We start from the raw sequence: 15,297 nt of genomic DNA, 5'->3' as shown, positions 1-15,297 counted from the left end.
TTTTATTTTTTTTTTAAAATAATGTTTTTAAAATTTTTTTTTTTATTATAAAAAAATGTTATTAAATGGCCATTGTTTTTTTTTTTTTTTTTTTTTTTGCTTTTAAAAAAATTTAAAAAAATTACATATTGATCTCAGTTCAAAGGAAAAAATAAAACTTGTTTCTAAATTAATTTCAAAAAAGAGTGGGTTCTTTTCCAAACAAATACATCCTGCCTAATATTGTGTCTAGATTAGATCTTTTGCTTTAACTTTGGAAACTGAGATTTTTTTTCATATTACTGTAAACCTAATGGGTTTTGATAAATTTACTCTGCACTACGGAATTTCTAATAATATTAATAATTTAAAAAAATACTTAGACCTACTCCCAGAGCTACTCATAGGAGCTAAAAACTAATTTATTTTAGTTCTTAAATATGCATATTCTTTATGTTGATTTATTAATTAAATTTTTGCTACAGGGTATTTTACAGCATTTATTTATTTATTTATTTTTTCTTGAATTTTATAATTGAGGGCCATTTTTTATTTTTTGATTCAATTCTTGCTTATACAGTATTTAAATATTTGAAGATTAAAAAAAAAATATATCATTTCTATTACCATTGGGGCCATTTTTACCTACCTGTCAAATGGGGCCATTTTTTCCGGGGCCATTTTTTCGGGGGCCATTTTTTCCGGGGCCATTTTGTCTGGAGTCATTTTTTCCTGGGCCATTCTTACCTACATTCGTTATGGTGGTAGAACAAGTCTTTTCGGATAAGGATTATATACCTTAGTCCCAGTGTACACATTAGCTCGTTTGCACTTTAAAGAACCCAGTACATCATTCGAGACAAGTAGTGGGTTACCCCGGTGTGCTGGTCCGCACAGCCCCCGTGGTGCAGACGGAATTAGCTGGTAACGATTTTTCCGGGACACAAAGAGAGAGAGAGAGAGACCCTTATGGATGCAGGAAGTTACTGAACGAAATATGTCCACGAATCAAGCGTTGGTTTGGCGGATACCGGCGCTAAACAAATGTCCACTACATTACTATTATTATATATTGCGCAGAAGTATTACAACGTACCCGTCTTAAAGTACTCCTAGGATACATACCGTTTTGAGAGGGTCCATAGACTTTCGTTTCTTAAAAGATCAAACATATCTGTAGACTGGCATTTATAATTGGCTTATAGATTGTACATTGTATATTGATATTAAAAATATTACTGATTTAGGTAGGCCTATAATAGACGTGGCTCTGTTATCTCATCCCTGCGGTGTCGGGTGGGGGAAGAAGGTGGTTGGGGTTGAGGTGAGAAAATTTGAGGAAATAGTACCTGTAGATGGCCGGAAATCACACTTTCAAGTAGTAAAATTCATTATCATCACATCACCATTACATAGTCAAAATGAAACGCCAACACATTTCTCATGTACTTTATCAGAGATCTACTTGATATCCAGGACAACTTGACATAACTATAATTTAATATAAAAGCTTATAACTATCATCAACAAATTTTTTCGCCTTTAGCACAATTTCCTTCACATTTTAATATTATTAAGATTACTATCAATTATCATCATCATCACCATTATTATTATTATTATTATTATTATTATTATTATTATTATTATTATTATTATTATTACTATTATTATTATTATTATTATCATTACTAATAGTATAGTATTATTAAACAATAGGCCCTACTTTAGAGAAGCTTGCAAAAGGATAAAAACCAAAATGAGCCATACAGTATCACATTTCTGTATCTTAAAAGATTTGGCCTGGGATTTATGGATTATTAAAAATCACGCTTAGACGTGTGATCAGTACTTCTAAAATACCTGTGTAAAACGAGTACTGATGCAATTTTACGTATTTTAGAAGTATTCATTTTGAGTGGTCCCAGGAAATTATTTGTATTGGCTCAAAAAAAAAGCTTTAAAAATTTTACACTGTGTACAAAGGGGATACGTCCCTGACTCTGAAACTTTTTAACTGATGAGACGACTAATAGACCCCTATATAATTTTTAAAAAAGTAATACCAAGACCCTCCCCTACGGACCATTGATCTTCAATTAACGTTTTGCTCCTCTAACAAACAATATCATGTACCCTACTGGGCGAGGCGCTACCGCTGGACTATTTTCCACAATACGAAAATATACTTTAAGTAGGTGTAGGCCTAATGGATCGGAGATAACCAATAGCACATATTGTAAATAATGTTTTTTTTCTTTCATATTACAGTAATTCATTATTATACTTTTTGTGTCTACTGGCCGCTTATCTCTATACCTTGTAAGAGTAAATACGAATGCAGTTCAAAAGCTAATTGTAAAAATGATCAGTGTACTTATGAATATATGAAGTATAAATAACGTACTTGCGCGAATAAGTGCCCCGTTTAGATAAGCGCCAATCAATAATCCAATCAAACCTGGGACAGTGGATGTTGGCATGATTTGAGGTGTGGAGTGGAATCACATTCCCCTTTGTCAATATGATGAGGATATTTATCTTGGACAGATGAGAGCTTCCTGGACAGACAGTACATTTCCAACTTTCATCTTCTTACATTTGTCAATAGCCTAGTCCTACTCCTTTTCCGACAATTTGCACCTTTAACACATTCTCATCTGAGTTTTCAAGAAACCTGCAATGATCATGCCGTCCTGCTAATCTCAAACGGCCGACGGCCAACAAACTATAAAACCACCACTACTAATTTCATCTGCTGTTATGTAATACTGTAATCACAACATTCTTGTCATGACAAGCCATGCCCTCTGGACGATTATCTTTACCGCCGCACAACCATTCGTAATTTGCGGTTTCCTGATGTCCTTATATAATCGTCTTTCATTCAAAATGTGCCTCTTAAATTTAATAAGTTCTCATAAGAACCCCTCGATTTTCATCTATTTCCATTAGCGCCCCCTCAATTTCCACTAATATAATAAGCGCCCCACAAAAAGTGCAAACAATATTTTAAGCGCCCGGGCGCTTATTCGCGCGAGTACGGTAGCTGTTTTATAACGTATCGCTCAGCTATTCAATAACCCTACCTACACCCCTCTGCTGACAGCCATGCAAGCATGACTTTCTTATCAGAAACGCAATATTATTTTTTTAAGTTATCACTGAAGAGTTTGAATTATTATAACTGACTTATAATAAATAATAATTACTGTACATTTTACGAGAATTTTCATTAAAAGGTAAACTTAGGTAAATGTTTTGCATACTGGTACACAGGCCATCAGTGGCGCCAGTGGGATCCCTCGGGAAGAATTGTTGTTCCCTGGCCCCTCTGCTGAGAGCATATATACAATTCGTTGGAGAGTAAAAACTAAATCCTTACAGACCATGTCAGAGCTTCAAGGGGATTCGCCCAAGAACAAGAAAATTGAGTCCATCCAAAAGAGAGCCATTATAATTATCTTGGGTTTTAAAAGATTTGATCAGGATTTTGACTATGAAAGATCACTAATAAATTGCAATCTTACTACACTTGAAAATCGTAGATATGATCTATGTTCACAAATAAATGCTCAAAAGATGTAAGGTACAGCCACTGGTTTACGCCAAACAAATCCACTCACCGTATGTCACTACGTAATCATCGAATGTATAACGAAATCAAGCCCAATTTTGAAAGGTTCAGATCTAGTACTGTTCCCTTTATGGTAAAACTTAAACAAACAATGATGAATTGATTTGATCAAGGATAACTTGTATTTTTTTTCCCCACTTTTTTACTGCCTGTTTTAATCTCCTCTTACCCAAATTTTTAAATTTTTGAAAGAATAATGAAAATTAATATGGCAATTTATAATTGTTGCTGAGATTATTTTAATTTTTTTTTTAATTTTATAGTTATCTTTTTTTCTGCTTTTTTAATGTGTTTTATCTGTGTTTTTAAAACTTTGTGGTGCTGTGTGTTGTTTAATTTTTTCTCCTCTGTACTTTTTAATAACAATTTTATCTGTATATATTGTAAACTTTTCGCAATTCGGTATTTTATTACCAGTTGAAGTTAATAAAGAAATCTGAATCTGAATCTGAAATCTGAATCTAGACCACGCGATGGATGTTTACAAGCGGTCCAGTTAGTTCACCCACTACGCTCGCATCGGGGACATCCCCACCCCGTAACATCGTTGATGATTCGCTATCACCAGTGAAAAGTTACTTTAACTAATGACGGAGGAAGCACAAACAAAATACCCCCTTCAAGCTTCTTTGTTTTTATATTTAAATTTAGGATTTTTTAGCATCATGGAGGTCAACAATGGGATGTCAGTGTTTGTCCAGGGAGCTGCCGAAGAACCGCAAACTTTCACAATTCGCCAACCCGTTAAAAAGAAAACTGTCAAAACCACTGCTATTCTACAAATTGTTTTTGGTTCCCTGTGCCTATTTTGGGGGATTTGGACAGGAATCATTTATTTAGATTTTTCTTTAACCTATTTTAGTGCATGGGTAAGTATGATTCAACAGCCATATCATAAAGCTAATATTTTTATAATGGTAGAGCCCGGGGACTTAGCAACGAACTTACATTTTTTATTAAATTAAATTTATTTTGTTTTAAATAGTTGAACACGGAACACTTTTACGAACGTCTAAATGATATAAATATGATAAAATAAAATATGAACTTTAAAATGTTTAATGAATTTTATTAGGTTTATAAATACATGTTTTACACATTTCTAAACTACTTTAACATGCTTAGTCACATTTTTTTGTTCCTGATAATTATAATTTTCAATCATATAATAATAAACATAAAACTAGGGGTTTGTTGATTATTAAAAATTTGTTTAATTTAATTTTTCAAATTGAAGCTGTATATTCCTTCAGGAGCAGTTGGTCTACGGGCGGCCTCCAAAAATAACATATGCGCAGTAAGTTAATTTTTTGTTCTGTTGACGCATAGACCAGCTATAATGATTTAATATATAAACATATAGGATTGGTTTTGAGGCCATTTGCCTTATTTTTCTTATTTTATGATTTGTCGAATTCAAGGTCTGAAACCAACTTATTCCTTCATGATTGGAGTGAGGTCGGTCTTCATAACCAAAGAATACAAACATTTGGCACAGTGGGAACGGTTTGATTTCCAGGTCGGAAATCCCGCGCTGTGCATTTCGCTTGTGTCCATGAGCAAGGCACGTTATCTACATTTCTTAAACATCAACTTAAGCATGCGGACCCATTGACCAGGGACAACAAAGCGCTTTTTAACCTAACGAAATAGGCGCTATATAAATACAAAAATAACAAATAACAAATGACAAAATATATAGGCTACTATTTTGCATAGGTACAGTACTATATGTTTTTTGAATAATTTAACTTGTTTTCAAACATTAATAAAAGAAAGTGTCTTAATCAATTTTTGGGGTCTTAATAGGTGGTGGCTTATCAGACGATGTCCTTATTCGCTTGTATCGCCTCTTCTTCTCAGTCATTAACTTTTCTCATCCGATGCTTCTTACCTAGAAGGATACCGGTATGTATTGAAGTCATATACTCGATTATGATAGTTAACAACATATATTTCTACTCACGTGACCTACTCATCACGTAACGCAATTTTATTTATTTTATTTTTATTTATTTCTCATTTACGCTGTGTAACCTCATCGGGGCAATACGCATTGCTATCCTCTAGCGTTGGTATGTGTGGGATGACGTATTTGTGAGGTTTTGAGCTCTTCAACATGGCGTGGGTCACTTCACTAAACCAGCCAATAAGCAGAGTAGAGATCAGTTTAGGGTTGAGTCATATTTTATAACACTAGCAGATTTAAGTTATACCAAACAGGTCGGTGCGCTCATGTTTGATACTATATTAAATACATATTTCACCAATCGCAGATATTTTATTGATTACTTTGGCATTAAAACACAGATTAAATATATACAGAAATGTAAATTGATGTAAACAAAAATGTTTACTTTCGTTTTTTTTTTATTAAGTACGTACACAAACATACTGCTAATTAAGGTTAACTGTTTGTTGTTTTCTGAAAGCCTCCTTCGTGTTGACAAGTGTAACCTTTACTTAAGTAGTTAATTTGGTTTTTACTTGGGTTTTCATTTTGTGGAATTGGCATTTGTTAGAACTATGCTGACATTTTATTTTTTTCACTGAACCCTGTGTTTGCTAGGCTGAGGACACCCACAAAATACATCATTGAATCACGGTTGGTATGCTTGTTTGCACCCATTTAATCGGTTTACCTAGTGGCTTGAATCATAGATAGATAAAGATGAAATTATACGTTCATTTGCTGCACGTCTGCGTGGACAAGCGTCGATCTGTAAATTTGCTATTAAATGTACTACCTGCCAGACTGACCTCTATTACTCTGATGAGATGGTGAAAGATGTGTTAATTCGTGGCATTGCCGATCAGGAAATTTAACTTGATCCCTTAGGTGAGCGTGACCAAAACATGACGTTGGAAGCTGTGATATCATATGTTGAGGCAAAGGAAGCAGGAAAACGTTCTTCAACCCGTCTTATAGATGTAAGTGCTTCAGCTAGTAGCTCATACCGTCAACAGCAAAAGCAGTTTTCGAAGGCCAATAGTGATCCCAACTGTACCTACTGTGGACATAAGGGGCATGGATCAAGGGCTTCCCCATCCATACGTAAACAGTCCTGTCCTGCCTATGGTAAGACGTGTTCGAAATGCGGTATTAAGCATCACGTTGAGTCAGTATGCCGTTCTTAATCGAAGAAGAGAGTTGCCGCATTGCATGAAGGTGATGCTAGCAGCACTACAATGTTGTGTACAACCTTTCATCATAATACTCCTAAGGTAATTACACTCGACCATCATCTATACCACGAATTAGGTGACACTTGGATTCGAAGACCTGCAGGACCACACCCATTCACTGAACTAACACTACAGGCTATCCCGGAAAATTATGAAGCACTTGGATATCGCCTTTTGCAAGCCACTCCAAAGGTCAGGGTCTCAGTTATGGTTGATACCGGGTGTCAAAGTTATTTGGCAGGTGTCGGAATACTTCGCCGGCTAGGAATGAAACACAAAGACCTTATACCAGTGTCTATGCACATGGCGTAGATACATCAGGTGATACAGTAACTACCAGGCAAATAACTTACTTGACCGACAGCTCAGATAGGTTATTCTTAAGTCGAGAGGCATGTCTGGCGCTTGACATAATCTCCAAATCCTTTCCAACAATAGGCGAGATACCAAAGCCAATAGAGTCCGTGAAGGAACATCTGTCGGTTCATGAGCTCGACACACGAGTATGCAAGTGCCCTGTCAGGGGAGCACCGCCACCCTTACCAAGGCAATTGCCTTGTGAAGCCACCAAGGAAAATCGGAAGCGCCTTGAAAATTTTCTCCTAGAATATTACGGATCCAGCACATTCAGTGTTTGTGAACATCAACCACTCCCTCTTATAAAGGTGACACCCATGAAATTGATGATTGATCCGGACGCGAAGCCTGTGGCTTATCATACACCTGTTTATGTTCCTCTTCATTGGCAAGAAGCAGTCAAAGCTGGCCTCCACAAAGATGTCAGACTTGGGGTAATTGAACCTGTTCCTGTTGGTGAACCGGTCACTTGGTGTCACCGCATAGTTGTCTGTGAAAAAAAGAATGGCAAGCCCAGATGCACAGTGGACTTGCAGTCATTGAATGCACATGCCACACGAGAAACTCATCATACGCAGTCACCGTTCCATCAAGCTCGTCTGGTGCCTGTTCACAAAAAGAAAACTGTGTTTGATGCTTGGAACGGTTACCATAGTATTCCTCATTCGAGAGGAAGATAGGCACTTTACGACGTTTATTACCCAATTTATTACCGCTACTGTACTGCACCACAAGGCTATTGCATCAGGCGATGGGTATACACGCAGGTATGATGAAATCATATTAGATTTTCCAAACAAAACTAAATGTGTTGATGATGCGCTTTTGTGGGCAGACACCCTGGAGCAGAGCTTCTTCCAGGCAGCAAAATGGCTGGATACCTGCGGCAAAAATGGTATAACGCTTAACCCATCCAAAATTGTCTTTGGGCAAGACACGGTTGAATTTGCCGGTTTCGAAATCTCGCCTAACGCTGTTCGTCCATGTCAGAAGTACTTGAATGCTATCACCGACTTTCCTACCCCATAGAACATCTCTGACAAACGGTCCTGGTTTGGTTTAGTAAACCAGGTCGCCTACGCATTTTCAGTGGCTGATCGCATGTTAACATTCTGCCAACTCCTGGAACGCCATTTAGATGGGATGACCGTTTGCAACAATTATTTGAGGAATCTAAAGTGATCATAGTCATGCGACCTACATGTCTAGCTACGGACTGGTCTAAGACTGATGTTGGTTTCTGGCTTCTTCAAAAACATTGCAAATGTTCATCTGTCGTCCCATTTTGCTGTCATACGAGCTGGAAAGTCACACTTGTTGGCAGTCGGTTTACCAGTTCAGCTGAGTCACGTTATGCTCCCATTGAAGGTGAGGCGCTGGCTGTTGCTTATGGTCTTAAGAAAGCCCGTTATTTTGTACTAGGCTGTCACGATCTCGTTGTTGTTATTGACCATAAGTCACTATTAAAGATATTTGGCGACAGATCGTTGGAAGACATCCCGAATGGTAGATTACGCAACCTAAAAGAGAAGACACTTGGTACCGATTTCGAATGGTGCACATCCCTGGAGCACGTCACCGAGCGGTGGACTCGATTTCTCGTCATTCGAGTGGTAGAGAACATGTTCTTCCAATGGAACTTATTGACGATGCAGACACTACTAATAGCTGCACTGATTCTCCATCACCAATCCTCTGTCTCTGTGCAGACGATGCTGATGTCGCATGTGAGAGCGTCGATCAACAGCTACTTGATTTCTGTGCTATGGCCCTGGATAGCTTCCAGTGCATCACCTGGGATAAAGTTAAGCTTGAGAATAATAGTGACGACACCATGGCCAACTTACTTACCATCATTGAGTTAGGAATGCATGAGTCACGTCATGACTTACCCAATTAACTGCGTGAATACTTCCCCATCCGCGATGATTTGATCTCAATTGATGGCGTTGTCATATATAAAGCCCGCATCGTTATACATCCTCGATTACGTCAAGAGGTCCTAAAGGCACTCCATGCTGCACACCAAGGGGTATCTTCAATGGTTGCACGCGCTGAATCATCAGTATTTTGGCCAGGCATTACCAGAGATATACAGGCTTATAGAGAAAGATGCAGCCATTGCAACAGAATGACACCGTCTCAACCAGCAGCTCCACCTTATCCACCCATGTATCCTACCTACGCGTTTCAATGCATATGTGCTGATTTTTTTCACCACAAGGGTAATAGCTATCTGGTCATCGTTGATAGATACTCCAATTGGCCGGTTATCGAAAGAACGTCAGATGGTGCCCATGGTCTCATTACTTCCCTCCGTCACGTATTTATGACCTTTGGTGTTTGCGATGAACTTTCTTCGGACGGAGGCCCAGAATTCACTTCAGGAAGCACTCGAGACTTCTTGAAACAATGGGGTGTCCATCACCGCTTGTCGTCAGTTGCTTTTCCGCACTCCAATTGTAGAGCAGAGGTGGGGGTCAAGACCGCTAAACTCCTGATCACCAACAACACTGGTCCACATGGTCAACCGGACACCGATGCTTTTCAACGAGCGATCCTTCAGTATAGGAATACACCTGACTCGGCAACCAAAACTTCTCCAGCCATGTGTGTCTTTGGCCGTCCGATTAAAGATATGATACCAATTCTACACGGTAAATACTTACCACACCCAACGTGGAGGAGCACTATGGCAGATCGTGAGATTGCACTACGAAACCGCCACATGCGGTCTGCTGAGTATTGGACCCAGCATACAGGTCGGCTGCCAGCCTTGGCCGTAGGTGATTCCGTTCGAATTCAAAACCAAACAGGCCCACATCCCACTGAGTGGGACAAGACAGGCACGGTGATTGGGGTGCACCAATTTGATCAATACATTGTGAGGGTCGATGGTTCTGGTAGGATAACACTACGTAACAGACACTTCCTCAGAAAGTACATCCCGGTATACCAACCAGAGCGCCGACGTATGATCACTGATGACCTCCGCTTCCTCCCTGTGAGACAGGGACCGAAACTAGGGGATGCTCCTATGATGCCAGTTCGGTGTGCACTTGATACACCGCCGGTAGATGATCAACACGCTTCCAGATCCCCAGTTTCGCCAGGATCTCCTCTAGTGCCCTTACCTAATCTGTTTACACCAACCACCCCTCCGCCACCTGTTAGCCATGTAACACCCCAGCCTGTCACATCTCCACCCATTAGCACTGACACTATGCCACGCTCAGGTGATAATGGTCCGCGACGTTCATCTCGTATTCGTCCGCCTATCCGCTATGGCATTGATACCGTTTAACCTGAACTGTATATAGCCTTTGTTGCATAAAGGCTGGGGGGGGGGGAGGTAGAGAATAATACGCATGACTGCTGTGTTCACTCTATATAGTGTGTATATGAATATTCACAGTTCGATATGACACCAGTTCTTGGTGGATTAGTTGCGTACGTATATAGCACACTTTTAGCTAATAAAGCCTGTACACTTTTGTACATTGGTTTTGACAATAAATGTACAGTATTGTTTATACTTCTCGGCCTTTTGGCTAAGATAGTATTGTATTGTTGTTGTATTCTAGTTTCCACAATGAGGAGGACAGCGTCTCTGAATTTAGGTTACGATGATAGCAAAGATGTGGGTGTGGTTTTCGCCGATCTCAGAAAGGCTGGGTTGAGGTTGGATGAGGTAGTTGCAGTTCAGCGATTGATCAATGGATCATTTGATGTATCGTTTAAGTCACCTGTCATTTGCCGTCGTGCGGCAAGTAAGTTGGTTTCGGGCCCGAACATTAGGCCATATGATAGCAGAGTGACTGTCACTGTGCTGTATCTGGAATTTGAAGTTCCAGATAGTGTTGTGAGGTGCGTGTTGTCAAGGTATGGTGAGGTTTTGGAATCACGTATGCTGTCGCATCGTGCTTTTCCAAGTGTTCTAAATGGCAACCGCCAGTATTTGATAGATCGTAAGGAAAACATCCCGTCGCAGGTGCGCATTGGTTCCAGGAATTGTTGGGATTCGTATTGGGGTCAGCCACGGACTTGCTTGCGTTGTGGAGAGGAGGGTCATATGATCCGAGAGTGTGATCGCAAGAAGTGCAATCGCTGCTTTCAATTGGGTCATGTGGCCCTAGATTGTACCAATGATATTGTCTGCTCCATTTGTAGTGCCAGTGGGCACGTGTTTCGTAATTGCCCGGTTTCCTTTAGCGCTAAAGCTAGGGGTGATAGGCAGGATGGGGTAGATGATGGTACAGAAGAGAGTCATCTTGAGGGGGCGGGGGTTCAGGGGGGATCTGTGGAGACCGTTGTGGTAGAGAAGGGTGTGGTCGTGGAGGAGGATGGTGTCGTGACGGAAGATGATGTTGTGGAGAGCGGTGCAGCTGGCTATGAGTCAGCGGAGGGTCCGGAGGTGGAAAGTGAGGTAGTCAGATGCTGAGACGGCACGGCGCAAAAAGGCCCTGAATAAATTAGAGGATTCTAAGTTAGCCAAGGAGAAAGGTTTGGTTATCAGTTGCCCGAAGGGTTGCAGTAAATGTTCTTTTTCTTCTTGGCAGGCATATGTGGATCATATGTCGAAGAAGCATGGGAAAGGGGCTGTCATGGTGGATTGTCCGGTAAGGGCGTGTCGGAAAAGGTCTTCCAGGCCTGCTGACCTTATCCCGCATTTGTCGTTGAAACACGCTGGGTATGTTCTCAGGCTTGCTTAAGTCCATTTTTTCGTAGGGTATTCAGAAAGTTTTCCTTTACTGTTGTTTTAATGGTTGTTTTTGCTTCATTAAATGTCTATGCGTTTAGAGATTCCTCCAGGAGGGCCCAGATTTTTCAGTTATGTCGAGAGAAAAAGTATGACGTGGTTTTTTTTACAAGAAGTCCATTGTTGTTCTTTTCAAGAAGGTGATTTGTGGTCTCAGGAGTTGGGTGCGAGTGCCTATTGGGGTGGGAATTCCAGCAGGAGTGGTGGGGTGGGGATTTTGTTGCGCCCGGGTTTATCACTTGGAATGGTTAGGCGCTGTCCGGGGTGGTGAAACTTGAAAGGGTGTCGGTGCAGCTTTGTTGCATTTATGCGCCAAATGATCCGGCTTGCAGGAAGGTATTTTTCAGTTCATTGGCTAGGTGGGTTTCTCCGGGTTTTCCTTGTTTGTTGGGGGGGGGGGGGGTCTAGCTTAGATACGGTTTGGGGAAATTCAGGTTTGGGTTCGATTGGCTCTGTGGAGTTGTCTGATTTTTGTAAGCTGTTTGGTCTTTCTGACAAATTTCGTTTGTTATTTCCTCAGGCTGTTGCCACGTCTTGGGCTTCAGCTGCGAAGGGGGTGGCATGCAGGTTAGATAGATTTTATGCTGCTGATTCTTTTTATGTTACAAGTTTTGTTTATACTCCATGTCATTGCTCTGATCATGATTGGGTGGTGATGTCGGTGGATATCATTGGGGGTATGGAGAGGGGAAAGGGGATGTGGAAATGCAATGTTTCCATTCTTAATGACCAGGGCTTTATTGCTGATTTCATTTCTCAGTATAGGTTATGGCAAACATTAAGGCCTGGTTTTCCGTCTGTTCTTGAGTATTGGGATGATGTCAAGAGGAGATGTAAGGAAGTTATTGTTTATCATTCAGTTAGGATTAGTAGGGAGAAGAAGAGAGAGAGAGAGAGAAAGATTAGAGGGGTTGTATGATGAAGTGAGGGTTCGTTTTAATTTATCTCATTCTACTGATTTGTTAGACTCTTTAGCAGAGATTAAGGCTAAGTTAGATCAGTTGGCGCAGGATGAGACAGAGGGAGCAAGGGTTAGAGCCAGGGTTAAATTTTTGGAGGATGGGGAGAAAAGTTCAAAATATTTCTTTGGTACGGAAAAGCGTAGGGGGTGGGGGGAGGAAAAGATTATTTGTTCTGTTAGGGATTCGCGTGGGAATATTTTTTCAGATAGTGAAGGGATTTTGAATGTTTTTTCTGGATTTTATAGGGGTCTTCTTGATGGGGGTGATGCTCTAGACGAGCAAATGCAGGATCCTTTCATTGAGTCAATTTGCCGTTTTGTGCCCGCTAGCGACATGGCATTTCTAGAAAGGAGTATTGAGGTTGAGGAGGTTCGGGAGGCTTTGCGTTCAATGGCAAAGGACAAGTCCCCAGGTTTGGATGGGTTGCCGGTAGAGTTTTATTTACAGTTTTGGGATGTTCTCTCTGTTGATCTGCTTCAAGTTTATAAGTGTGTTTTCGAGGTTGGCTCTTTATCTAACTCAATCAATTAGACCCGAAAAACCGTCGACCTATTACTTTGTTGAATGTTGATTATAAAATTTTAGCTAAGCTTTTATGTTCACGGTTGGGTAAAGTCATGGAATTTTTAGTTGGTCCATTTCAGTCATGTAGTGTGCCTGGGAGAAGGCTCCAGTCTAATTTGGTGCTGTTGAGGGATGTGGTGGAATATGCGTCTCAGTGTAGTTCGCCGTTGGCTTTAATTTCTTTTGACCAGGAGAAGGTATTTGATAGGGTTAGTTTTAGCCTTCTTTTTCGGGTTTTGGAGATGTTCGGGTTTGGGTGTAACATGATGAGGTGGTTGCGGTCCATGTACTTTAATTTACGTAGCTGTGTTATGGTTAATGGTTTTGTTTCAGATTCTTTTCCAGTGACACGTGGGGTAAGGCAGGGGTGTCCGCTTTCTCCTTTGTTATATGTGTTGTATATGGAATCATTATCAAGCTTTATTCCTGTCTCTTATACACATCTGGGTATGACATTAAACTCCTAATATAGGCCACACACGTGTGTTTGAAACTAAATATAAGCATTTTCATCGTGGTTTTATTTATTACAATCATAGGCCTATTCTTTCACCATCATTACAAATTGAGGCCCTTCTTTTAGGTAAAACGATCTATCCTTAATTTTCTTTCTCAAGTTTGGGACTATTATGTTTTTAAATAACTTAGAAGGTAAAGGAGGGCAAGCACAAGCTTTAACCTAACAAATGCGCGCAAAGCTCGCGAAAATTTTTTGTTTTTTTAATTCTAATTTCGTCGGAATTGATCAAAACTCCCTAAAATGTGCAATTTTTTTAGAGGAAATTGGCCTACCTCAACAAAATATGCGATTTAAAATTTGAGGTTTTCAGACACTTTCCCGGGTGAAAAGGGCATTCAATGGGGAAAGATTTTCCACAGATGGATATTTTCCCCTTGTCCCCGGTGGTTACGCCACTGCGGAGAATATCTTGTGGCTTAGATCAAATGCGCTATGGACACTTTTGAAGTGGAGAAGGGGTTGCAGGCCGGGGTATTGTGATATCTGTTCATTATATCTTCCTTTTTATTCTTGTCTTTATTTTTCTCTTCTCTTTTTCTTTTCCTTTTTCCTTTCTTTTTCGTTCCCCTTCTTTCTCTTTCCCTCCCTCTCCCCTCTTTCTTTTCTCTTCTTACAGCCCGGTACGACGGCTTGGTCAGCCCGGTAAAAACCGTCAGGGGGGACAGTCTGCCCACCTGCCCCCGCCTGTTACGCCACTGCTTATAAGATGAATGGGAATATGAATCATGCAGATCTGGAATCAAATCTAGGTGGTGGGGTCAACATTCCTCCCCCCCGGAAAATTTCTAGATGACGGGAAATGAGCTTTCCCGACTTCTGACGTGTCTTTAATTACTATTAAGTTCTTCAAAATTCAAGGTTTTCCCATCTTGAAAACGGTCAGGTAATTTTTTCCCATTGTTATTACAGTAAATAGGGCTTATGTGTGTATACATACATAACAATTTAAAAAAAAATGAGTAGTTGCATACGAATTTTCCATGAATCGATGAATCCCAAAAAGAAGGGGTGTCCGGGGGTTCTTCCACAGGAAAATGTTGATTCCTAGAAGGCGGGAAAAGAGCTTTCCCGACTTCTGAGGTGTCTTTTAAATTAAAGTCATTAGAAAATACTTCAAAAGTCGGGAAATCTCATTGTCCACCATTTAGAAATCAACATTTTCCCGGGAAGAACTCGAACCTCCCTTTCTCTGGGTTCATTGATTCATTATAATAATTTTCAAGAGGGGAACACCTTGAGTTTTGAAGAACATGTGGACTTCCACATAAACAAATCCAACGGCTTGAACTTGTTCAAAATGCTGCTGCACGTGTAGTTAGCAAGTCATCCAAGT

The 15,297-nt window shown here is 40.1% G+C and overlaps 1 protein-coding gene and 1 long non-coding RNA gene across 2 annotated transcripts in view; both read left to right on the top strand.

Annotated features, from left to right (window-relative positions):
• Window positions 1–5,526, top strand: part of LOC117118461 — a 9,550-nt gene extending 4,024 nt beyond the window's left edge. The window contains exons 2-4 of the long non-coding RNA XR_004447043.1: window positions 4,268–4,485; window positions 4,854–4,913; window positions 5,426–5,526. This is a non-coding gene — a long non-coding RNA (uncharacterized LOC117118461). The remainder of the gene's footprint in view (window positions 1–4,267; window positions 4,486–4,853; window positions 4,914–5,425) is intronic.
• Window positions 5,527–9,290: 3,764 nt separating this feature from the next.
• On the top strand, window positions 9,291–10,463 carry LOC117118480 (uncharacterized protein K02A2.6-like). The gene has a single exon (XM_033263081.1). It carries the CDS (start codon window positions 9,291–9,293, stop codon window positions 10,461–10,463), a length of 1,173 nt encoding a protein of 390 aa, XP_033118972.1.
• The last annotated feature ends 4,834 nt before the right edge of the window (window positions 10,464–15,297 follow it).

This window comes from Anneissia japonica, unplaced genomic scaffold (genome assembly GCF_011630105.1).
Source record: "Anneissia japonica isolate Jap-2015-1 unplaced genomic scaffold, ASM1163010v1 scaffold287869_len1821871_cov162, whole genome shotgun sequence".
NCBI lineage: Eukaryota > Metazoa > Echinodermata > Crinoidea > Comatulida > Comatulidae > Anneissia > Anneissia japonica.
This window is presented reverse-complemented; position numbering and strand designations above follow the sequence as displayed.